Source organism: Vulpes vulpes, chromosome 11 (genome assembly GCF_048418805.1).
Source record: "Vulpes vulpes isolate BD-2025 chromosome 11, VulVul3, whole genome shotgun sequence".
NCBI lineage: Eukaryota > Metazoa > Chordata > Mammalia > Carnivora > Canidae > Vulpes > Vulpes vulpes.
Window position 1 is genome coordinate 22,495,065 of NC_132790.1, and position 26,205 is coordinate 22,521,269.

Below are 26,205 nucleotides of genomic sequence, written 5' to 3' on the forward strand. Positions count from 1 at the left end.
AAATTATAAAACCTGCATAAACTATCTTAAACTTCACCAAAAAAATAAATGCAAGGAAATGCAAGATACTTTCTAATCAAATAATAATAATAGCATGAATACCTACTAAGAGATGAATACATAAGTAAAATCAAATGTTATAAAACAAAACATGAAATGTTTTAATCTATATAAATTAATAACAAATGACCTAACTAAAATACCGTGACTGGTTGTAAAATTTAAAATATCTGTACTGTGTGTCAGAAAAACAAATGATACATTTGCCTCTGGAAAAATAGGACAAAATCTGTGTTGGAGCAGTGTTGAAAGTAATTTCCACTTTAATTCTGTATATAATTGTATTAAGCATTGTGTTTGAGAGGAGTGCAATGTTGAAGGTCATTAATTCGTGGAGTTGTAAGAACAAGGATTTGCATTATACTTTTACTTTAGTTTCTTTTGTAAGTAGTCTGAAAAAGAAATTTTTTTAATGTAAAGACATGTAACAAGTCTGATGATGCAAAGGGTCATTGCTTGGTCTTTGGGAAATATTGAACCAACTAAAAGCGCTCAGTAGTATAAAAAAAAGGCAACTATTCATAGATTCATTTCAGAGCTTATACATTAAGTCAGTGGAGGAACTAGAGATAGATCATGAGTCCAGGATGGGAGCCCTTGTTTGGGAAGATGGAATATTTCAGGGTCAAATGTAGATTGAGAGAACAAAGTGAATAAAGTGATAGGCAAAGACCAACATATTTCACATAGAAATACTAAACATAATTCAATTATAAGACTACACTTGTGTTTATGGACCTTACTACAGTGATAGTCATTAATATGATACTATAGATAAGTAAGAAATAATTTGGGGGTGCCTGGGTGGTTTAGTTTTGCATCCAACTCTTGATTTTGGTTCAGGTCACTAGCAATGTCCTGAGATGGAGCCCTGTATCTGGCTCTGTGCTCAGTGGGGAATCTGCTTGAGATTCTTTCTCTCCCTCTCCCTTTGCCCCTCCCACTCTCTCTCTCTCAAATAAATAAATAATCTAAAAATAAAAAAGAAATAGTTTTGAAATTGCATGTTTGTTTTGGCTATCATTCCATGGAATCTTACATATTTGGCAGATCATTGCACTTCAAGCTACAGATTTGGCAACGATTTTTTTGAACCCATTAACTTGTTTTTTTTTTTTAAAGAATGTAACAGAATGCAACCTCCTAGAAGGCCAGACATTTTGTGTTAACTTGGTTCATGCATTTATCCCTAGCAATTAGAATGAGTCAAGACAACAATAAATACAAAATGAATATAAGTTAAAAGCATAATAAAATGAATGCACAATGAATGGACAAACAAACCAACGCATGATGTAGGACACAGGGTCATATCTCCACTGCCACATTTCTCTAATTATAGAATGCAAAAAAAACGAAAACAAAAACAAAAACAAACAAACAAAAAAAAACAAAACAGTATAACATGTTCTTTGCCCAGAAAAAGAGAAGCTTTATATTATGAAGGACTCTGTGGGAAGACATGCAGACAGAGGCCACACAGCTCCTTCCAAGATAGCCCTTTGAACTTGAGATCCAGTGAAGTTTCCACGAGTTTTAGAATCCATTAGTCAGCAATTATGAATAAATCAACTTGTATCTCAATCTGGCAGTAACAGATTAGGACTAGGAGATGTTTGCTAAAGCAAGAACACACAGGTCTTTGTAGATGGATGAATATCCTTAGTAAAAGAACATGTCATGAGTCTTATTTTTTTATAAAGACATGGAGCACTCGCTCTCGAATCTGTTTGGTCCTTACACCATAAATGATGGGGTTGAGTGATGGTGGGATAACCAAATAGAGGTTGGCAACAAGAATGTGAATGTAGCGTGGTATGTTGTGTCCAAATCGGTGAGTGAGGAAGGAGAACACTGAGGGGATATAGAAAACACAGATGACCCCAACGTGAGAACCACATGTGCTGAGTGCTTTTAGCCGAGCATCCTGTGATGGGAGGCGAAAGACAGCTCGGAGAATGTACATGTAGGAGATGCCAATAAGGACCAGGTTCAGGACAAAGAAGGAAACCACGAAAAGCCCATAGATGGCATTGACACGGATGTTTCCGCAGGAGAGTTTGGCAATGCCCATGTGCTCACAGTAGGAGTGAGCTATCACGTGAGCCTGACAGAAGGGTAGGCGGTAGATGAGGAAGACCATGGGTAGTGTCAGCACAACTGGACGAATCACAATGCACATGCTGATGCCGACCAGCACTCGGGATGTCAAGATGGTTGTATAGTGGAGGGGAGCACAGATGGCCACATAGCGATCAAAGGCCATAGCCAGCAAGACCTCGGCCTCCATGCCAGTAAAAGTATGGATCAAAAACATCTGGGCCACACAAGCTCCAAAGTTAATCTCATGAGCATCAAACCAGAAGATTCCCAGCATTCGGGGCACAGAGGTTGTGGAAAGGGCCAAATCAATAGTTGAAAGGAGGGCCAGAAAATAGAACATGGGCTCCCTCTGCAGGGTCTGCTCCATCTTGATGACTAGCAAAATTGTGGCATTGCCCAGTAAAGCCACGAGGTAAACAGAGCAGAAAGGCAGGGAGATCCAGGCATGGGCCCCTTCCAGACCAGGGATTCCAACGAGGAAGAATGTGGCTGGGTGAAAAATGCTCCTATTGTGGTATATCATCCTGTCACTGGTCAAAGGAGGTGAAGTTGCTCCTCGTCTAGGGGAAAAATGAGAGAGAATGAGAGATAGAGATCAAAAGAGAGATCAGAAGGAGAAGGAGATGCCATGTCAATCACTAGCTTAGTGTTTCAGCATAGAGTTGATGTCATGCTTAATACATAGTAAGTCTGTTACTGAAGGACATATATGAGATATCTCATAGCCATTTGATGAAGCAGGTCAAGGCAACTTTCAGAGTTTCCACCCTGTCTGCTCATTGAGTTCTAATCCCAAACATGGAGTTTTGCAGTAAGCTCAGTGAAGAGATCTAATAGTTGGAGCTTATCATTCATTTTGAAGGAGAATAGGATGTGATTCCACTCTGGAAAATATATTCTGGAGAGTGACACTGGCAACATTAAGACTACAGTTGAGGTCAAGTTAACATGCTACAGGGGTAGTCAAAAATGACTTTAAGCAAAAAAAAAGACTAAGACAAAGAAAGAAAGAAAATATATTTAAAAAATCCATAATGAAAATAAATTACAGATCCAGGTGTATAGGTGCTCACACAATTAAAATCTTAATTCTTTTGACTGATATGTTAAGAAATTCTGACCCAAGCCCAGCACCCTCTCACAGACACCAAATCAGATAATAAGGGCCCCTTGAGATACTGGCCAGGAGTAGAAACAGCCATTGTTTATGATTTACAGACGGCGCCAAGTACCAGTTGGGAAAGAGAAAAGGAGGATTGTGTTCTGCCATTTTCACACTTGCTCACTCTCCACAGCATATCCAGTACTCTCAGAGCACCTATTGATTTTACTGGTGTTAATTTTACCACTGCTATGGAGTGAACACTTGCTTACCAGTTCAAAAACACTGGAAATCTGGATAGAGAAACACAAATGGTTTTGGTACTAGAGAAGGTATTTCTTTTTTTGCAGTTCTCTAGGACAGTCATGTCTCAATAGAGAAGAATCTATTTCCACAATGATCTTCAGAGAAAGATACTTCACAGTTTCAGAAACTACAGAATGCATCAAACAACTCAGAATGAGATAAAGGAACTTGCACTGGAATATAAGGTTCAGCAGTTTAGCCAAAAATAAAGCAGAGATGGGGCTCCTGGTGGCTTGGTCAGTTACATATCCGACTCTTGATTTCAGCTCAGGGTCTTGAGATCAGCATAGACTCTGCTTGAGATTCTCTCCTGCTCCCTTTGCCCCTACTCTTCTCAGGCATGCATGCTCTCTTTTTTTCTCTCTCTCAATAAATAAAATTTTAAAAACATAAAGCAGAGATATCCATTTTTGTCTTTGACATAGCTTCACTTTATCATTTAATTTTTTTTTCAAAATAGGAAACATATCAAGGTAAAAAAAAAAAAGAAACTGTCATTTATTAGTTCAATCCAACAATGAAAGAACAAATGCTACAAAGTGCAGAGACTCTTACTTGTCTGTAAAAATGTCAACACCCTTGCCAAGTAAGAAACCATTGCCTAGAAAAATGATGGCCAAGGCCAAGGTAGAGAGTCCGCGTTGTTTACTATGGAGCAATGCTAGGAGCCCCCTCTCAACAGCAGCTCTCCACTGGCCTCATCCCTTCCTACCGACATGGAAATTTATTTCATCCAACACAACTGACAGGATGATATTAAATGCATCGGATCTTCCTGAGACTTCTAAAAATAATCTTATTATCACCTAAAGATAAGATTTTGTGTTTTTCCTTCCTGCTGCAGTTAGCCATTTGGTCCAGTTCTCAGGCTGCTCTACCCATGTATGTCTGCATTTCCTACAATGCCTGTTCACCAGCTGATTCACCTTTTCCTTCCATAAGGAATCAAGACTTACACACAGCATCGAGCAGCACAGCCCTTAACACCTCTCTCTGAGGAAGCATGGAGAGTGCCTTTATGTTAGGCTTCTAGCACCTAAGGGATATTCCTAAGAAAACATCCCGTTTTAATCCCAGTTTTACACCAAGCTCTGGGATTGAGTCCTTGGAGACTGCTCACAAACCTCTAGATTCTATTCCCCAAACCTAAAATCCCAAGGAACATAAAAGCAACCTGAAGAATATGTAAATAAAAGTTGAAGAGTGGGGATAAAGCACATAATTACTGTCATTTATACTTAACACATGTGAAAAAAGATACACTGTGTCTCCATGTGAATGTGACTATGTGGGTCAATTCTATGGCTTACTGACCTTCTACATATAAAAGAAACTAGCTCATTTATTTATTTAATCATTCATTCATTCATTCATTCATTTATTGGAACTAGCTAATTTAAATTCAAATATTTTAACTAGCATAGAAAGCTTTTTAAAATTTTACTATTTCTTTACCCTAAGTTTTTTTCCAACCTCCTCTCATATAGCTGCTTTGAGTTTCTCCAAGTAGCACTAAAGACATAGATCCATGATTCTTTTCCCACACTATTTTCTATACATTTTCCCTGTCACAACCATGATTTCACTTGTACAAATTTCAAAAGTCCTGTTGATAAGTGCCTACATTTTTATCCTGGAGCCAGAGTGCTGGTGTTCAAGTTCTGACTCTGCCACATATGAGCTGCATGACTTTGGGTGACTCATGTAGCATTTCTGTGCCTCAGTTTCCTTAACTATAAAATGGATGTCAAAATAGTGCCTTCCTCATTGGGTACATGTACATTTGAGATACAAATTAAATGTCTCTGAGGCATTTAAAACAGTGTCCCGTACTTAGTAAGTGGTTAGTTTTATCTTTCTTCTTCTTCTTCTTCTTCTTCTTCTTCTTATTATTATTATTATTATTATATATTTCATCTCACAAGAACAACTGCATAGATATTATTCAGGCAGAGCAACTTTAGGAACCACTTACCAATCACTGTAGCCAGTTTTCTTCTGAAACCTCTGATGATATTAGATATTTACTTTTCAAATTTTAGAATTAATCAGGTATATATCACGTATATCCTATCAGAATGTGATTTTTTTGGACTGAAAAAATAACATCTCTTTATCACACAACTGAAGTTTCCACAAGTGTCCCTAAGACAACAGTTAGGCCTAAGAAATAAAGCACTGACTACAAAGTATGAGAAGTAATATTTTTATTTGACCTTGCCAATCTTCTCCATCATTCTCTACAAGCATTAAAGTTATCTCCTACAAATTTATAGTTTTTGTTCACCTGTACATATACAGTGAAATATTCTCTTGGTTCTAATAAGGTCTTTATATACATAATCAAAATCATAATCAAGACATTTGTTTAACAGCACATTTCTTCCTCCATGAGTGTGAAGCAGGACACACTGAATCTTGAGAGTTGCTAAAAGATATCTTAGATCCATAAAGGGAGCTAAGTTTAGGATCAAGATAAGACACAGAATCTCAACAGCAAATATTAAAACAAACTTGGCCCATAGTAAACACAGTTTAGGCATTCAACTGTTATATAAAACCAGACCAACATCTTTATTGTTGTAAAAGCCAATAAATTATTTTAATGACAAAGAAAATCTGAATTATCTTTTCAGAAACATAAAATGTAAAATATCTCAACAGACTTTATTTCTTTTCTTTTTTTTCTTCTGAAAGACCTCCCCAGCAGTGGCCTCAATTCTGTAGCTCCAATCTGAACTGATGGCTTTTCGTGTGCCTAGTTGGGAATGCCCTACTCTACTCTCCTGTCTTAAATTCACTTTTTTTTTTCATACCTCATGCCTTCTCATTTCACAGACAGCTCCCTAGTTTTTCAGGAACACATCCTGATATAATTTCCAAAGACAGTATGAAAAGAGATATAATTTCAAAATATCTGTATGACTGAAATATTATTTTCCCCTCAACTATGATTGATATTTTGGCTTTAGTCATTATTGGTGGAACTGTGTCCCTCCCTACCATAAATTTATATGTCGAAGTCCCAATATGCAGTATGTTAGAACATGACCTTATTTGGGAATAGGGTCATTATCAATGCAATAATTTAACATAAAACTAGGTCATACTGGAGTAGGGTGAGCTCCTAATTCAATATGACTGATATTATTTTTTTTTAAAAAAGAAGCTCTGTGAGGAAATACATGTACATGGGGAAGGCACCATGTACTCTAGGCAGGAGGCATGGAACAGACACTTTCTCACAGTTCTGAGAAGGAAGAAGCACTGCCAATACCTCCATCTCAGACTGCCTGCCACCAGAGCTCTGAGACAAGAAATTTATGTTGTTTAAGCCATTCAGTCTGTGATACTTTGTTACCACAGCTCTAGTGAACTGAGAGTTATATTGGTTGAAGATGATTTTATAAGCATGATTACAATGATCATTTATGGTCCACATGGAAATCAAGGATTCTGATACCATTGTAATTCACATTTCTTTCAGGTCACTTCTTGTGATTTTTCTTTAGTCTTTGTAATATATTAGTATTCTCTCCTTAAATTTCTGAAAATTCACCCTCATTTACTAAATGAATTGGGCCTTTCTAAGGTATGGATCTATGACATTAAAAGTTGGAAATTATTTTTAATTTTTTGAAATTATATTTAATTTTAAATCTTTATCTTTTTCTTTCTCTTTCATACCTCTTCTTTGTTGACAGTTGGTGTTCTACATTGATATTTTATGTATAATTTTTCCTTATTTCATATTTTAGTCATGATTTCTCTCTTTCTTAATATTATGAGATATTTCTTTAAATGTATTTTCCCATACGTGTGCTAATTATTTAAAAATATGTATATGTGTAGCCATTTAAGAAGTACTCCAGAATTTAAAAATCTTTTATCTTGAGTTTCTGAGTTCTGAACCAAATGGAGGGATGTTTTTAAGTGTCAAAGAACTTCATCATTCATTGACAAGCTACCGATTGAGAATCTTGTATAGATGTATTCGATGATGAGATTCCTAACAGATCCACTAAATTAGGTGGGCCTACTAGCCTCATCATGGTCTGAGAACAGGCACTTATAGGACTAGAACATGCAATCTCTTCCTGTAAAATATAGCAAGAGGCATACTTTATGCTCCTCCCAGGCTGCTGGTTTCCCAAAGAAAGGCACAAAATAAACTGCACTCTTTTTTTTTTTTTGTATTTCTCTAAACATGTATTTTACCTTTATTATTGTGTGCCATAAAGTTACATGGAAATAGCTTTAACCCTTTCAAGACTTTTCTTCATGCTTTGTTAGGAAAGACCAAATACAGCCTTTGATCTACAGATAATTCACTGCATTACTGAGGTAACACCCTCCTAAGTACATGGCCAGATGTTCTTTTTATTACTACAAGGTTTGTCCATACTGTCTGTCAACAATAAGAGCTCTGCTCAGTCATACATAAGACCTGAGAATTGCTCCATTTGTGCCTTTCTTGTGGTTCTTTCCTTGGCCTCAGTAGTTTCTTTGCATTCATACACTGACTGGTACACAGCTGAAGACTTCTGAGGAATGTCCCGAGGTCATATACCTGTCTCCATGCACCTCGCTCCTCTCTAGTCTTCTGCCTTGTAATTCAGGCAGACCATCAGACTCTGGGTTCTCTACCCCTCTCCATGACTTGATAAATTTCCAGTAAGTAAGTAGGGGCAACCTTTAGGCTCATGTCATTCTTCCTTTTGTTACAGATCATTGTCTTTGCTTCCTTAATCTAGTTTCTTAGCACTGTTGTTTTATGAACTTTACCACTGTATTTTAGTTTTTTTATGGTGAGGTGAGGGAGTAAATCTGGTCCCTGTTACTCCATCATGGCAATAAACAGAAATAAAATTTTGTTTTGTATTTAATGTTTGACTGCTTGTATTTGTCCCAAGTTATAATCTGATTGTGTGGGTGAACACAGTCCAAAACCATACATATTCTAGATTTAGTATCATCCTCTTGACCTCAGTGGGGTGAATGCATGCCTGCTTCAGTTTTTCCACTCACTATATGTTGACTTTGTGTGAGCAATCATGACCTAGATGCTTATCTCAACACTGGCAGGTGATTATGATTTCTAATAGCTATACAAGAGAGTAAGTAGAAGACACTCCTCAGATAAGTGGAAAAGGATAATGTTAAGGATTCAGTTTTAGTGATAATATTTGACAGAGTGAAGATTGAGTTTGGCAGGTCTTCAAAATTTCAGGCCCAGTACAGGACAAACCTACTTTCTTGAAACAAGTTTTTCCACAACATTCTGGCACTGGGCAAGGTCACAGACTATAGTAAAGATTAACCTGATTTGGGTCTTTGAATTAGTAAGAGATCTCAATTGTACTATTATTTTCAAAAACAATAAAATGTGCCATTAAAAAGGTTACATTGTTATGTTAAAATCCTCATAATGTATTATTCTTGATGATCTTCATAAAATGCAGGGAGATCATTGGAGCAATGATAAATTTCAAATTTACAAAGAAGAAACTTAGAAATGAGAGAGTTGGGGAATTCTCCAAAATCACATATCTAGGAAGTTGTACAGTTAAGATTCTGATGAAGAAAATTTTCTCCAAATTAATGCCAGGTATTTTCTAAAGACTCTGACTTTGCCTAAACATGTGGAAAATCCCAAAACACATCTGTTTGGTCCTGACCTGCAGATGATGGGATTAAGTACTGGTGGGAGAAGCAGGCAAATGTCAGCCATGAGAATGTAGACTATGGGAGGCAGGTGTTTCCCAAAGTGATGGACCATGCATACCCCTATTAGAGGTACAAAGCAGATAAGCACCACACATACATGAAATAAACAAGTGTTGAGTGCCTTTAGTTGCTTGTCATTAGACACAATGCCTAGCACAGCATGGAAAATTGGGACATAGGAGAGGAGGATGAGGAATGAGTCTGTGCCCAGTGTGATAATGACTACACACAATCCATAGATGTTGTTGATACTGGCATCATAGCAGGATAGTTTCAGAATATCTTGATGCAAGCAAAAGGGGTGGCTGAGGACATTAGCACAACAGTGATGGTAGCGCCTCAATAGTATAGGGGTGGGCATCACAACTCCTGTACTTTGTAGCAAGCAGCCCAAGCCAATATTACCATCATTGGTGAAGATGCTTCAGTAGTGCATCCTCAGTTTTTTTTTTTTAACCACATCTAAGGATTTCTTTATCGTTGATGATCATTACAGAATTTCATGTTCAAAACAGAGCTCCTCATAAGGACCTCACAGATTGGTCTACATGTAAAATATGATTTATACAAACAAAACCCACACATAAAAAGAAATGTTTGGTTGTCCCGGGGAGGTACAGAGATAGGACAGGGGCTATAGGCTACACTCAGGGGCCAGGTCTTCTGAGGAGAAGTGGACGACATATAGCAATGAATCAGTCAAAGGCCATGGCCAGCAGCACTGAAGACTCCAAGAACATGAAGGTGTGGATGAAGAAAAGCTGAGCAAAACAAGATCCTCCTCTGATTTCCTGGGCTTCCCACCATAACATAGCCAATATTGTAAGGAGTGTAGACATGGACATGCCCAGGTCAGTTATTGCCAGGTTGGACAGCAGATAATACCTGGGCTGGTGAAGTGAAGACTCATTCCAGATAACAGAGATGATGATGATGTTGCCTATAAATGCTACCAAGTATGCAAGACAAAATGGAATTGAGAGCCAAGCATGAACATACTTCAGCCCATGGAAACCTTCTAAGGGAAAGATGGGTTCTGTAGCATCACTATTATTCCAGACCACCATGGTGTTGCTTCAGAAGCCCTTTGGATGTGAGAAATGCTGACAAAGTCACAGGCTATTCAGATCGGTGAGTAAATTCTACTGTATTCATGTAAAATCGATCTTCAGTGTTCTTTAAATGACTTACACAAATATAGTATGAAGAAAGACATCCCAGGCATCTGAGTCATCAGTTCAGAAACAGTTTATAAAATATGAAATCTGGTCTCAACTGTGACATTAGGATGCTATCAGGTATACATCACAACCTTGAAAATTTTAATATAAATGCAAAATAGAGAAATGTAAACTTTTAGATAAATTGGTATATTAATACAACAAAATCTAAGTGAAAATAGGGGAGCTGCACTGATCTTCAAATTAGCCTGTGGATCATTTCTGAATCTTATTTTCATTCTTCAAGGGTACCCTGACATCTTTAATCTCACTGTTTTAATATATTATTCTGTTTTTCTAAAAATTAACATATATGTTCTATGAAAATGCAACACAATGAGAAAGGAAAAGGTCATTATGTATAATCTTAACATTTTTAATACCTTCTAGCTTTTAAAAATTTTGCAAAGCATGGACACTCCAGTTGCAGTAGAAGCCATGACTAATTTGTTAAATCTTCAAGAGAAAAGAAAATTCGGGGAAGAGGTAAGAAATGAACATCTGAAATCTCCTTAAATATATGTTTGCATTCATTAAAATAGTAAAAGACAAAATATTAGTGGTGTATTTATCTACTAATAAGAATAATGCTATATAATACATTTCTTTATCACTCTTTATTTCATAATGCTTTTCAGTTTTAAAAAAAGTTGTTCATCTATGTGAACACCTTTCTCAGATAAATCAAATGATTTAACTGATTAGTTCTTTTATCTACACATTATACAATTTTTAATTTCTAATTCATTTACTTATTTTTCCAGGAACCTGAGTAGTCCTGCATATGTGGTTCCAAACCATGCACCAAAGACCTTCTTCTACACTTGTCTTTTATTTAATATTAATAACTGTAGGGTTAAATTTTAAGTCAGAATTTTTTACAACTCTTTTTTATTCATCTTTCCTAATTCTTGATGATGATAATTTGTTACACTTTTCTGTCTGTTATCTGACTTAGACAAACATACCAATCTCCAAATGAATTTTTATTACTCTCAGATAAATTTAAATTGTGTATACAAAATATAAATTCTTTGATATTCCAAGACTTTACCCAATTGAAATAATCAGAGAGCATATGCTGCTTTAGATTCATTATTTTAACTTCTAAATTATTTACCAATGTATGTTCATTTGTTTATGTAGTTGTTTATACTTTGTATAAATATTATTGTATTATTTTTTTCATTTTATTTAATGTAGTATCCCTATATTCTTTGTTAATTTTCCAGGCCACTATTTTTGCACCTAACATTGTATGACTATCTTCATGTAAATCATTTTTTTTTATCATATCTTAAGGTTTTCCTCAGCATAGATTTTCAGAAAGGGGTACACTGAATCAAATAATATAACATTTAATATATACTAGTAACCAACATATACTGATATATATTGCCCAATGCTAATTTAAAAATAATATTTAAAATTAAACTATCATTTCTTGAATAATATGGCACTGGTTCCTCTGTTAAGTATCTATACCTTATCTTGTTTAGTTATTGTAGTAACCATATTAAAGCAAAATAATGAAACACAGGAGTATCTACGTATTTGTCCAAGGTCATACAACTGATAAGTAGAATGGCCAGAAATTCATGAGTCTTCCTACCATCAGCACATGTCTAAATTATGTATGGAATTATCTCCAGATACTACTATTATTTTTAGCCCCTTTTCCAAAAAAAAAAAAAAAAAAGTGATTTTCATTTATTTACCAGTTAGATCATTCTTTTACATTAATGATTATTTATTTGCATTCTTCTATGAATTGTCTTCTTAGGCTTTTTATATGTCAATTATATTTGTTTACTAAATTATAAAAAAAATAATGATTAATTAATCAATCAATTAACCCATTTCTATTTTTTTAAAGATGTTATTTATTTGTTCATGAGACAGACAGAGGGAGAAAGGCAGAGACATAGACAGAGGAAGAAGCAGGCTCCCTACAGGAAGCCCCATGCAGGACTCAATCCCAGATTCCAGGATAACACCCTGAGTTGAAGGCAGATGCTCAACCGCTGAGTCCCTCAAATGACCAGGAGAGAAGTCCACACACATCAGTGCAGGCAACTGAAAGCTTTAAAAAAAAAAAATCTTTGCAGGGAAGTTCTCACCCTGGTTTGGCAAACAGCAGGGATAGATTTTAAGAGGTTGGAGATTTAGGCATTGTTGAGAAGAAGTGTAATATCCTAGTATTTTCTGTGGATTTTTGAAGACAAGATAATTTCTGGTAATAGTTTCTTATAATTTTCTTACTCCATGGCCATTTTGCTTTAAAATTCAAGTTTAGGCAGTAAATCAACAAATCTTTTATTTATCTGTTTCTTCCAAAAGCATCCCGATTTTCCAGCAATTAGTAAGTATTAAATAATATTTTCTCTTTTTTTAAAGATTTTTTATTTTATTTATTCATAGAGACAGAGAGAGAGAGAGAGAGCAGCAGAGACACAGGCAGAGGGAGAAGCAGGCACCACACAGAGAGCCTGACGTGAGACTCGATCCCGGGTCTCCAGGATCATGCCCTGGGCTGCAGGCGGTGCTAAACCGCTGCGCCACCACCGGGGCTGCCCTAAATAATATTTTCTTTAATGCTTTCTTTGGTTTGACCTATAGACTTTTTCTTTCCATCTGTCAAGATGCAATATGTGTATGTATGTACAAGGAAGAATATAGTAGAAAGAACTATATTATTAGATGTTTATAATTACTAAATTCTAACCTTTTTTTTTTTATCACTTTTCAAATTCTTTTCTTCAAAATCTACAGAAAATACGAGGATATTACACTTCTCCTTCTCAACAATGCCTAAATCTCAACCTCTTAAAATCTATCCCTGCTGTTTCCCCAAACCAGGGTGAGAACTTCCCTGCAAAGATTTTGCCTTTTTTTTTTTTTTTTTTTTTTTTTAAGTTTTCAGCTGCCTGCACTGATGTGTGTAGACTTCTTTCCTGGTAGAGGAAACTGAATATTTAATTTATTTCAGGGTTTGGAATCTGAGGGCCCAAGTTTAACACCCTTATGTCCCATATGGGTGTTATGTCCCATAACATAACTGAGAGGTCCAGAAGGAACACAGAATCAGGGCCTCCAGGGAAAATTATAAATACATCTCTCAAGTTCCCAAGTCCAGCATTCCTGATCCATGTGTACCTGCCCTGTTTCCTAAGGGACTGGCATGTCTTTGACTTTTCTGGATGTTTCACTCACCAGTCTAATCTGAAATCTTTTCCGGTGACTCGGTATCAGAGGAAGCTGCTCATCTGTTAACCTCCTATGTTCTATCCTGACCAAGCACAAATAACTCCCCTACCCTCAGCCCCACCCCTAAGGTTTTTCTGTCATAATTGCCAAGCAACCATCCTCTGCGCATGCGGTGCAATCTAATAAGCAATCATATATCACCCAGGACCTGAAACAGAACCTTACCAGAATTTTTGGTAAGAACATTGAAAGATCGCCTTTAAATTCCTCCCTACATCTATAAACACAGTCTCATGGTTCTCAGCATATTGGAGGAGTGTGCAGAGCTGAGCTCAGGTTTTCAATATTGCTGCAAACTATGAGCTCCAGTTTCCCTCCTTCATGATTGAAAACATCCCATCCTTTTTTTCTGAAGTCCCTGATAATCATTTTATTTAAGAAATGCTTACATGGGGCACCTGGGTGGTACACTGGTTGAGCATTTGCCTTTGGCTCAGGTCATGATCCTACGTCCTAGGATTGAATCCCACATTAGGCTCCTCACAAGGGAGCCCGTTTCTCCTTCTACTTCTGTCTCCACCTCTTTCTCTCATGAATAAATAAATAAAATATTTTAAAAATAAATAAATAAATAAATTCTTTTGTATATGTGTATATTTTGACTACTTTGATTCCCATTTCACAGTCTTTGTCCTAGTGTCTCTCCTATTGAGGCTTCATTCTATTTTCACTTCCTTTATTTGTATATTTTTTTATTGGAGTTCAGTTTGCCAACATAGAGTATCACACCCAGTGCTCATCCTGGCAAGTGCCCCCTACCCAGTGCCTGACACCCAGTCACCCCATCCCCCCGCCCACCTCCCCTTGCAACACTCCTTGTTCGTTTCCCACAAATAGGAGTCTCTCATGTTCTGTCACCCTCTCTGATTTTTCCCACTCAATTCCTCTCCTTTACCATATAATCCCTTTCACTAATTTTTATATTCCCCATATGAATGAGACCATATAAAGTTTGTCCTCTGACTGACTTACTTCACTCAGCATAATATCCTCCAGTTCTATCCATGTTGAAGTAAATGGTGGGTATTTGTCGTTTCTAATGGCTGAGTAATATTCCATCGTATACATAGACCACATCTTCTTTATCCATTCATTTCTCGATGGACACCGAGGCTCCTTCCACAGTTTGGCTATTGTGGACATTGCTGCTATAAACATTGGGGTGCAGGTGTCTCGGCGATCACTGCATCTGTATCTTTGGGGTAAATATCCAGTAGTGCAATGGCTGGGTTATAGGGTAGCATTATTTTTAACTCTTTGAGGAAACTCCACAGTTTTCCAGAGTGGCTGCACCAGTTCACATTCCCACCAACAGTGCAAGAGGGTTCCCCTTTCTCCACATCCTCTCCAAGATTTCTTGTTTCCTGCCTTGTTAATTTTTCCCATTCTCACTGGTGTGAGGGGGTATCTCATTGTGGTTTTGATTTGTATTTCCGTGATGGCAAGGGATGCGGAGCATTTTCTCATGTGCTTGATGGCCATGTCTATGTCTTCCTCTGTGAGATTTCTCTTCATGTTTTTTGCCCATTTCATGATTGGATTGTTTGTTTCTTTGCTGTTGAGTTTAATAAGTTCTTTATAGATCTTGGATACTAGCCCTTTCCCTGATACGTCATTTGCAAATATCCTCTCCCATTCTGTAGGTTGTCTTTTAGTTTTGTGGACTATTTGTTTTGCTGTGCAGAAGCTTTTTATCTTGATGAAGTCCCAATAGTTTATTTTTGCTTTTGTTTCTCTTGCTTTCATGGATGTATCTTGCAAGAAGTTGCTATGGCCAAGTTCAAAAAGGGTGTTGCCTGTGTTCTCCTCTAGGATTTTGATGGATTCTTGTCTCACATTTAGATCTTTCATCCATTTTGAGTTTACTTTGTGTGTGGTGTAAGAGAGTGGTCCAGTTTCATTCTACTGCACATGGCTATCCAATTTTCCAGCATCATTTATTGAGAGACTGTCCTTGTTTCAGTGGATAGTCTTTCCTGCTTGTTGAATATTAGTGGATCATAATGTTGAGGGACCATTTCTGGGTTCTCTATTCTGTTCCATTGATCTATGTGCCTGTTTTTGTGCCAGTAATGCACTGTCTTGATGATCACAGCTTTATAGTATGACTTGAAATCTGGCATTGTGATCCCCCTGGCTCTGGTTTTCTTTTTCAATATTCCCCTGGCTATTCAGGGTCTTTTCTGATTCCCCACACATCTTAAGATTATTTTTTCCAACTGTCTGAAGAAAGTCCATGGTATTTTTATAGAGATTGCATTGAATGTGTAAACTGCCCTGGGTAGCACTGACATTTTTACAATATTAATTTTCCAATCCATGAGCATGGAATCTTTTTCCATCTCTTTGTATCTTCCTCAATTTCTTTCAGAAGTATTCTGTAGTTTTCATGGTATAGATCCTTTACCTCTTTGGTTAGGTTTATTCCTCGGTATCTTATGCTTTTGGGGCAATTGTAAAAGGGATTGATTCCTTAATTTCTCTTTCTTCAGTCTCATTGTTAGTGTATAGAAATGCCACTGATATCTGGGCATTGATTTTGTATCCTGCCACACTGCCGAATTGCTGTATGAGTTCTAGCAATCTTGGGGTGGAGGCTTTTGGATTGTATTAGTACAGTATCATGTCATCTGCAAAGAGGGAGAGTTTCAAATTTTCTTTGCCAATCTGAATGCCTTTGATTTCTTTTTGTTGCCTGATTGCCAAGGCTAGGACTTCAGTATGGTGTTGAATAGCAGTGGTGAGAGTGGACATCCCTGTCTTGTTCCTGAGCTTAGGGGAAAGGCTCCCAGTGTTTCTCCATTGAGAAGGATATTTGCTGTGGGCCTTTTGTAGATGGCTTTCAAGATGCTGAGAAATGTCCCTCTATCCCTATACTCTGAAGAATTTTGATCAGGAATGGATGCTGTATTTTGTCCAATGCTTTCTCTGCATCTATTGAGAGGATCATATGGTTCTTGTTTTTTCTCTTGTTGATATGATGAATCACATTGATTGCTTTATGAGTGTTGAACCAGTCTTGCATCCCTGGGATAAATCCCACTTGGTCATGGTGAATAATCTTCTTCTTAATCTACTGTTGGACCCTATTGGCTATTATCTTATTGAGAATTTTTGCATCTGTGTTCATCAAGGATATTAGTCTATAATTATCCCTTTTGGTGGGGTCTTTGTCTGGTTTTGGAATTAAGGTGATGCTGGCCTCATAAAACAAGTCTGGAAGTATTCTGTTCCTTTCTATCTTTTGAAACAGCTTTAGTAGAATAGGTATGGTTTCTTCTTTAAACGTTTGATAGAATTCCCCTGGGAAGCCATCTGGCCCTGAACTTTTGTGTCTTGGGAGGTTTTTGATGACTGCTTCAATTTCCTCCCTGATTATTGGCCTGTTCAGGTTTTCCATTTCTTCCTGTTCCAGTTTTGGTAGTTTGTGGCTTTCCAGAAATGCGTCCATTTTTTCTAGATGGCCTAATTTATTGGCGTATAGCTGTTCATAATATGTTTTTAAAATTGTTTGCATTTCCTTGGTGTTGGTAGTGATCTCTCCTTTCTCATTCATGATTTTATTAATTTGAGTCTTCTCTCTCTTCTTTTTAATAAGGCTGGCTGATGGTTTATCTATCTTATTAATTCTTTCAAAGAACCAACTCCTGGTTTTGTTGATCTGTTCTACAGTTCCTCTGGTCTCTATTTCATTGAGTTCTGCTCGAATCTTTTTTAACTCTCTTCTTCTGCTGGGTGTAGGATCTATTTGCTGTTTTTTCTCCAGCTCCTTTAGGTGCAAGGCTAGCTTGTGTATTTGAGTTCTTTCCAGTTTTTGGATGGATGCTTGTATTGCGATGTATTTCCCCCTCAGGACGGCTTTTGCTGTATCCCAAAGATTTTTGAATGGTTGTATCTTTATTCTCATTAGTTTCCATGAATCTTTTAATTCTTCTCTAATTTATTGGTTGACCGTTTCCTCTTTCAGCAGGATGGTCTTTAACCTCCACATGTTTGAGTTTCTTCCAAATTTCTTCTTGTGATTGAGTTCAAGTTTCAAAGCATAATGGTGAAAATATGCAGGGGACAATCCCAATCTTTTGGTATCTGTTGAGACCTGATTTGTGACTCAGTTTGTGGTCTATTCTGGGGAAAGTTCCATGGGCACTTGAGAAGAATGTGTATTCAGTTTTGTTAGGATGCAAAGTTCTATATGTATCTGTGAAATCCATCTGGTCCAGTGTATCATTTAAAGCTCTTGTGTCTTTGGAGATGTTGTGCTTAGAAGATCTGTCATTTGGAGAAAGTGCCTTGTTGAAGACCCCTACTATTAGTGTATTATTATCTAAGTATGTCTTTCCTTTGGTTATTAATTGATACTTGGCTGCTCCCACATCAGGGGCATAAATATTCATTATTATCTGGTCCTCTTGTTGGATAGACCCCCGAAGCATGATATAGCATCCCACTTCATTTATTACTACAGTCTTTGGGATAAACTTTAATTTATTTGATTTGAGGCTTGGTACCCCAGCTTTCTTTTGAGGACCATTTGAATGGTAAATGGTTCTCCAACCTTTCATTTTCAGCCTGTAAGTATCCTTAGGTCTGAAATGAGTCTCTTGTAGACAGCAAATAGATAGGTCTTTTTTTTTAATCAGTCTGAAGCCCTGTGTCTTCTGATGGGTTCATTTAGCTCATTCATGTTCAGAGTTACTATTGAAAAATATGAATTTAGTGTCATTGCAACACCTATTCAGTCCCTGATTTTGTGGATTATTTCTTTGGGCTTCCTCTTTCTTTTACAGGGTCCCTCTTAATATTTCTTGCAGAGCTGGTTTGGTGGTCACATATTCTTTCAGTTTCTGCCTGTCTTGGAAGCTCTTGGTCTCTCCTTCTATTCCGAATGAGAGCCTTGCTGGATAAAGTATTCTTGGCTGCATGTTCTTCTCATTTAAGACCCTGAATATATCCTGCCTGCCCTTTCTGGTCTGTCAGGTCTCTGTGGAAAGGTCTGCTGTTAATCTAATATTTCTCCCCATATAAGTTAGTGATCTCTTGTCTCTTGCTGCTTTAAGGATTTTCTCTTTATCTTTGGAATTTGGAAGTTTCACTATTAAAATCGAGGCACTTGATGGGATGAGCACTGGATAATATGCACTGTTGGCCTATTGAACTCCAATTACAAATTAAATAAATAAATACACTAAATTTTACTCCCTTTCCAAAAAATAAATAAATAAAATAAAATTGAGATGTTGAACTGTTTTTATTTATTTGGGGCGGGGGGAGCTCTCTATCTCCTGGATCTGAATGGCTGCTTCTGTCCTCAAGTTAGGGAAGTTCTCAGCTATGATTTGTTCTAATATGCTTTCTGGTCCTCTCTCCCTCTTGGCGCCATATGGAACCCCAATTATACATACATTTTTCCTTCTGAGGCTATCATTTATTTCCCTTAACCTTTCCTCATGGTCTTTTGTTTTTCTCAGTCCCAAATTTATATAAAACAGAAATATTTGTCAAAGGCCCCAACACTGACCACTAAAACATAAATGAGCTAAAAGAGGGAGGCATATTGGGAATGAAGCATCTCACAGAATGAACCAGCATGGTATACCACTTGGTTCTGGTTGCATACTGTTCATGTTTTAGAAGGTATTAACTTCCACCATTGTAGAACAAAATGAGGCTGAGAAAACAAAACAAAACAAAAAAAAAAAACACAAAACAAACAAACCAAAAAAAGTATCTTGTATATCTCCCATAATTAAGTTGAGTATGTTGAAGGGAATCTAGAAGTGGAAAATATATCTAGGACCTGTAATTGTAGAAATATGAAAGTCAAAAAGCAAGAAACAAAAATGAAGAGGCGGTAAAATATTGCAGTTATGATGGGTAAAGAGAAAAAAAAAGGAAATTAACAGTCTGATATAAAAACGAGTTGTACTGGAAAAAGAAAGAAGAAAAAAATAGGAGGGGTACTCTCTGGTTCTACATACTGTAAATCCCTTGACTTCCCCTGGAGCTTTCCAGCGCTGCTGGACCAAGAACTTGTTCTTCCCCTATCCTTCCAGCTGGTCTTCTGGGGAAGGGGCTGTGCTGATTCTCAGGTTTGTGCACCGGGGGAGCTGCCCCCCCCCCCCCCGCCGCCGGGGGCCTGGCTCAGTGGGAGCTGTTTATCTTGTGAGGCCTCTGTCCCCTGGCAGCCACGCCTCTCCCAGGCACAGGGTGACACCAGGAGGAACAACACCACTGGCGGTGGTCAGGTCTCCAGCTCTAGAGTCAGCTCCCCCAGTTAGCACCTGCAACATCTGGCCTGGATGCTCTGGGGGCAGGGGTGCTGATCTGCACAGCTTGGGGGTGCCCAGCAGGAGGAGAGTCCTTGCTGTCCTCTGCCCTCCCCGCCTCCGCCCATCCCAGGGGGAGCGCCGGATCCTGGGCTGTGTCCTGGTGCCCCGAAATAGGAGCCTGTGCTGCTGGAATGCGCTCCCGGGGGGTGGGGGGGGGACTCCCGAAGGCAGCAGGGCGCAGCCCCCTCTGCCGGGAGCCCCCACCTGAACCACCGGCTTCCCCCAAGGCCCCGCCTGGGGTGCAGGTGGTCTGTGGCGCCCTCTCCCCCGAGGCCACTTCCTCTATTAATGACCCAGGAACCTGGGGGCTCCACTGCCCCTCCTGCGGCTCTGCCCGGTTTCCCTGCTGAGCACCTTTCTGTCCGGGAAGAATCTGATGGGGATTTTTTTAAGTTCCTGCTTCTCCCGGGCTGGGCTTTCCTCTCCCGGAGGCTCTGGCCACCCGGCCTTAGCCTGGATCCTTGCGGGGCCCCTCCCCCACTGGATTCTTTTTTATTTTATTTTTTTCCGCCTTCCTACCTTGTTAGAAGCAAAAACCCTTCTCTCTGTAATGTTCTGGCTGTTCTCTCTTTAAATCTCAGGTCGAATTCGTAGGTGTTCAGGATGTTTTGAAAGTTATCTAGGTCAGTTGGTGGGGCTGGGTGAATTGAGGATTCCTACTCCTTTGTCATCTGTTTTCACTTCCTTTACCCATTTTCTTTTTTTTCTTTTTTTTTACTCCTGTCTGCTTCCAACTCTTTGCAGGACTTGCCCCTTTCCCTCAGATTTCACTGTCTTGGATATAACCATTGTTTCACATGGCTTTCTCTCTGTGCTTTCTCCCTTAATCATGTTCTTTTCTATCTCTCTTCTGTTTTACTGCCTTTCACCTTGTCTCTTGTTCTGCTGCTATATATTTCTCTACCTTCCTTGATTTAGAGATCAGTACTCTACTCACAACAGATGCTGCAGCTGAATTTTCTTCTGGAAGCCCAGCTTTTCAGAAATTTTGGACCTTTAGGTGCATTAACCATCCCCAAATAATTTAATTAAAAATGAGCAGAAGACATGACATGAATGGACATGGTTATCAAGAACTTTATTTTTCAAAAAAAAAAAGAACTTTATTTTTCATAATGACTTCATTATCTTGTTTTGCATACTAGAGAATTAAATAAAATTTTCTTGTCACATGCATTGTTCTTGTTACCAACTCTCCTTGGAAATTTGACATATGAAAATGATCAGAAAGAAATTAATTATCGTCATTTTAGGATAATTTTAACTATCTTAACTATTTTAAAACTACAGGAAGTTTTTATTTTGTTTTGTTTTTCTGATGCTTATCTGAAACCTCTGGAATCTTCGAAAGGCCAGGGTTTCGGGTCTTCAACAAGGTAAAATGGTCTCAGAGCCCATGGAAAAAGACTGTAGTAGTAGTCCACATTTCACAAACAGATTCTTAGATAACTATCAGTCCCTGGCAGTGGACTGAGTCATGATAGCCAGGACTCTTCATAGTTGAGAGATGGATAGCTTCAGCAGAGTACTAATCCTGGATCTAGCAGAGGAATTAAACAACTCTGGTTGCACTGATGAGATACATTTTATTGTGTTTGTTTTAAATATTATGATTTTTAAAAATGTTCTATTTTGTGGATACATAAAAGGCCCATTTTTCTTCTTAAACTGTCTGCATTCCATAATGATCTAGCAGACTCTGCTTTTGTAAACTGAAGTAAAACCTTTTGAAATGTCTGTTTCTGAGTTCTCCAAATTCAAAAATTCACGTTGAGTATCCTTGCTTTTCACAGCAATGCAGTTATTTCTATAGGTGCAATAAAAGCTTGCTCTCCTTTTTAGCAAGTTTTAATGAAGAATTTGTTCAAAGTGTACAGGGATTGTAGGGGAAATCTGATGGAGAAAGTTTCTTGGACTAGCTTCCTACTGTCCTATAGCAAATATTAGTAGCTTTTCAATCTGAGGTTTCTTTCCTTCTTTTTTTTAAAGATTTTATTTATTTATTTATTTATTTATTTATTTATTTATTTATTTATTTTTGAGAGAGAGAGAGAAAGAGAAAGAGAGCACACAAGTGGAGGATGGGGCACAGGGAGAAGCAGACTTCCTGCTGAGCAGGAAGCCCAACACAGGGCTCAATCCTAGGACCCTGGGATCATGACCTTCATGAACCAAAGGCAGATTTTATCTAACTGAGCCATCTGGGTGCCGCAACATAGACATGCAAACAAGCTCAGCTCTACTGAAGTCTCTGTCCCCTATGGTAGCAATCTGAATAAAATCTGTGATGACTTTGTGAATTGTATGGGAAGCCAAATAGAGTTTTGAGAATTATACACCAGCAGAAATGTTGGCAGTTTATACTGATGGAGACATAAATGAGATGAAATAAAGGAAAGGTGTCAGATTTTTGAGAGGCCACAGGACTGGCCAATACAGCTTTTAAGCTACAAAGTTTCATTAGCCTTTAAGAAAAGGGAGGAATGACCCCCAAAGGTGGTTCAGAGGTTAGCTGGGCTACCAAGACTACCATGAGCCCAGAGAGCCAAAGTTTTGGGGGACAAGGCTATTTCCTCTTTGGTTTCAAAGGACAGGATCACTAGTTTGATTCCAGTAGAACAGACTGCCAATACCCAGAGTTGATGGGGCAAGGCCAAAACTCAGATGGTCTAAAAAGGCAGGGATTTCACCCTGGCAGACCTGGGGGAGAGAACATCAAGCAAAAGAGAATTATACTCAAGACTTTAAGTGTAATGGAATTTGATCCACAAAGTTCTGGATTGGGACCTGTGATCCTTTACTTTTCAATTTATTTTTCTTGGAATGGGACTGTCTATCCTATATCTGCCCTGTTATTGTATTTTTGAAGCAGATACTATACTGGCTTCTCTCACAGGTTCACTGTGAAACTTTTGGATGGATTAAGATACTCAAGAAATAGAAAAACTTCTTGATCTGATGCTGCAGTTTCCTATTCTAGGATACATTTTGGGAACAGGTGCAATTTTGAATGTACATGAAAGCTAAAATGTAGCCAAGCTAGTATTATCCTGAAGTATAAATGATAAGGTGTGAATTAAAGCTTTTAATTTCCTGTTTATGTGAAGTTCATGAAATCAATTTCTCAGAGCCTCAATATCTTCAACTGAAAAAATAAATAGGAATGTTTTATTGAAAGCTGGTTTATTATGAGAATCAAAGAAAATATATGAAAACATGTTGCACATATTAGAGATTCAAAAACAATGTGTATGTCTGTGAAAAGCTTTCATTAATTCTGAGGTACCTTCCAAGGATGGGTTCATTATTATTCACTAAGTATTTGACATTTATGGACTTTGTTTCTTGAATTACTTAAGGATAAAAATATAGGAAACAAGAAATGTGATTTGTGGATAAGATTTGAGTTAATGAGTGGGCATGAGAAAATATGAAAACTCTGTTCTGTGATTATGAGTCTTGAGGTCATGTTAAGAAGGTAAATTGTACTTTTTGTCATTTTTCACAACCAAAACAAAATATTCCTCCATAACCCTATATTATTTTTTAACATTCTTGAGCATCTGTGATATGCCTACCTTTATAATATGCAACTGAAGCCAATTAATCACATCTGGGTGGAGTCTTACTGAACTCCTCAACAAGTAATTTCCTTTTCCCAAATGTGGTCTCACTTACACATTCATTCAACAGCAATTATTTATTGGAGGTTTATTCCACATCAGAAAATATGTTGCATATTAGGTACACAAAGAAAAATAAAATGGATATGGTTTGCCTTTCTTTGAAAGCACACTTTATTCAGAAAGCATAAAGAAAAGATAGAATTACATTTGTGGTCAATAATAATAATAAACAGAATAAAAGATAAAAGAAGCTGGAAAAGAGATTTCAAAAAGAAGGTCATGTTTTGAACTGAGGGTTTAGGGAAGTATTCTACAGTGAACTTCAGTCAAAATGTAACAAAAAAAGTAATAGAAATGAATTATAAGAAATTGGTGCCAAGAACATTCTAAAACTGAAGGTCAGATGTGATGACTCACAAGAAGCAGAGAGCTCTGTAAATTCTACAAATATGTAGAAGATGGAAAGGGCTGGAGTTTGATGACTGTTTGATGATATTGGAGAAGTGGAGAAGATCCAGTCAATGTATGGCCTTTTTGTATCTATTTCATTGCTTTAATTCTATTCTCAAAGAAATAAGAAACTTTACATTTAAAAACATTACATTATTTAATGTTTAAAGATATGACTATTTATATATTAAAGATATGACTCTTGTCTTTAAAATAAAGAATCAATTAGAAAGTAGCAAGAGTAGATGTTTAGAAACTTGTGAGGTTATTATAGAATTTCATTAAAGAGATACTGGTGACTTATACTAGGATGAATAAAATTAAAGTAATGAGAGGAAGACAGACTAAGTTAAAATTTTAGTCTAGACTTGAAAGAAATTAATACAGATGGATTGCATTTGAGAGATGAGGAATCAACTTCTGTATATCCTTCAGAAGGATATACATGGAAATTATTGTGTATTAGCATTTTTGGATTTTATGATAGATGACATCATAAGACATCTATTTTTAAACTGATAATGGATTTTCTTATATCCCTTAAGGGAGGGACCCCAAGATAAGTACTTTCTCTTACCAGTCCTATTTATACTCATGCCCAGTATCACTTATTAATGAAATAAATCTTACATAATTACAAAAAGTGATACTGATTCATCTTTGTGTCAAATATTAGGTTTTCTGAAACTTATCTTGGAAATCTTTCCCTAAACTGACTGCTGTGTTTCCTATTACAAATCACTGTTGTATCTACTTCTGACATAATTTTACTACAATCCTCGCTCTAATTTGCCTAGTTTTCACACAGTACACGATGGGATTCATCACTGGAGGCACACTTGCCATGAGCATATTAAAGACAGGTGAGACATGTCAGACAAAGTGATGGACAATGGCAAGGTTGATGATGAGCAAGTAGAAGATGATCACTGCACAGAAATGTGAAACACAAGTATTGAGGACCTTGAGCTGATCCTTTCAGGATGCAATTCCCAGCACAGTCTTGAGGATCAGGATGTAAGACATAGCAATAAGCATAAAGTCTACCACAAGGCAGAGTGCTTCAAAAAGCCATAGATGACATCAGTTTGGTTATCAGAGCAGGCCAACTTCATGACATCCTGATGGAGACAGTAGGAATAGGATAATTGGGTTTATTTTTTGCTTTTTTGAAATTTTATTTATTGATTCATGAGAGACGCACAGAGAGAGGCAGAGGTATAGGCAGAGGGAGAAGCAGGCTCCATGCAGGGAACCTGACATGGGACTCAATCCTGGGTCTCCAGGATCACACCCTGGGCTGAAAGTGGCACTAAACCGCTGAGCCACCCAGGCTGCCTGGATAATTGGTTTTTATTACAACATTTCAAACTTCTCAAAGTGAAAGGGAAGGGAAGAACCAGGAGGAAACTCTGAAAAAGAAGATCATTCCTATTTTGGCAATTCCGACAATAGTCAGAAAGAAGCTATATCTCAGAGGGTTGTGGATGGCTAGGAAACAGGCAAACGACATGATCAGGAACATTGCGGACTCAAATACTGTGAATCCATGGATGAAGAATTCCTGGGCAAAGCAGGCATTTGGCAGAAATTTCAGAGAATTGAATAGAAGATCCTCCCCATGGTAGGTAGAGAAGAAAGGGACAAGCCCAGTCAGACATGGCCAACATGGAAAGGATGTAATACATGCACTCATTCAAGGAAAGCTTTGTCTTGATGACAAAAAGGTGCAGTTTCCCAGAATAACAAAAAGATACATGCTGCAGATGGAAATAGAGATCCAGGGTATGTGTATATTCCAGCCCTGGCACCCCAACCAAGAGGAAGGTGGTGATTTCAACATATGATGTATTGATAATGAAAATGATAAATTTAGAGGTCTCTTCAGTGAAAGAGAGAGAAATGCTGAATTAGTAAAATATGATTATCTGTAAATATCACAGAAAAATAGTTTTTAAAAAGCTTCTTACAACTTTTTTGACAGAACAAAGCATGTATGTGGCTGCCATATTAAG

General features: G+C 37.6%; 1 protein-coding gene and 2 pseudogenes across 1 annotated transcript; all 3 read right to left on the minus strand.

The window, feature by feature from the left end:
- Positions 1-1,747: 1,747 nt before the first annotated feature.
- On the minus strand, positions 1,748-2,686 carry LOC112912123 (olfactory receptor 52J3). Its single transcript, XM_025988862.2, has one exon. The coding sequence runs from the start codon at positions 2,684-2,686 to the stop codon at positions 1,748-1,750; it is 939 nt and encodes a 312-aa protein (XP_025844647.2).
- Positions 2,687-9,186: 6,500 nt separating this feature from the next.
- Positions 9,187-10,365, minus strand: LOC112912091 (olfactory receptor 51L1-like; annotated as a pseudogene).
- A 14,575-nt stretch (positions 10,366-24,940) lies between these two features.
- Positions 24,941-25,949, minus strand: LOC112912090 (olfactory receptor 51A4-like; annotated as a pseudogene).
- Between the last annotated feature and the right edge of the window lie 256 nt (positions 25,950-26,205).

Excerpts from the sequence above, each read along its gene's own strand:
- LOC112912123 (XM_025988862.2), bottom strand. The coding sequence starts at position 2,686 with ATGATATACCACAATAGGAGCATTTTTCACCCAGCCACATTCTTCCTC.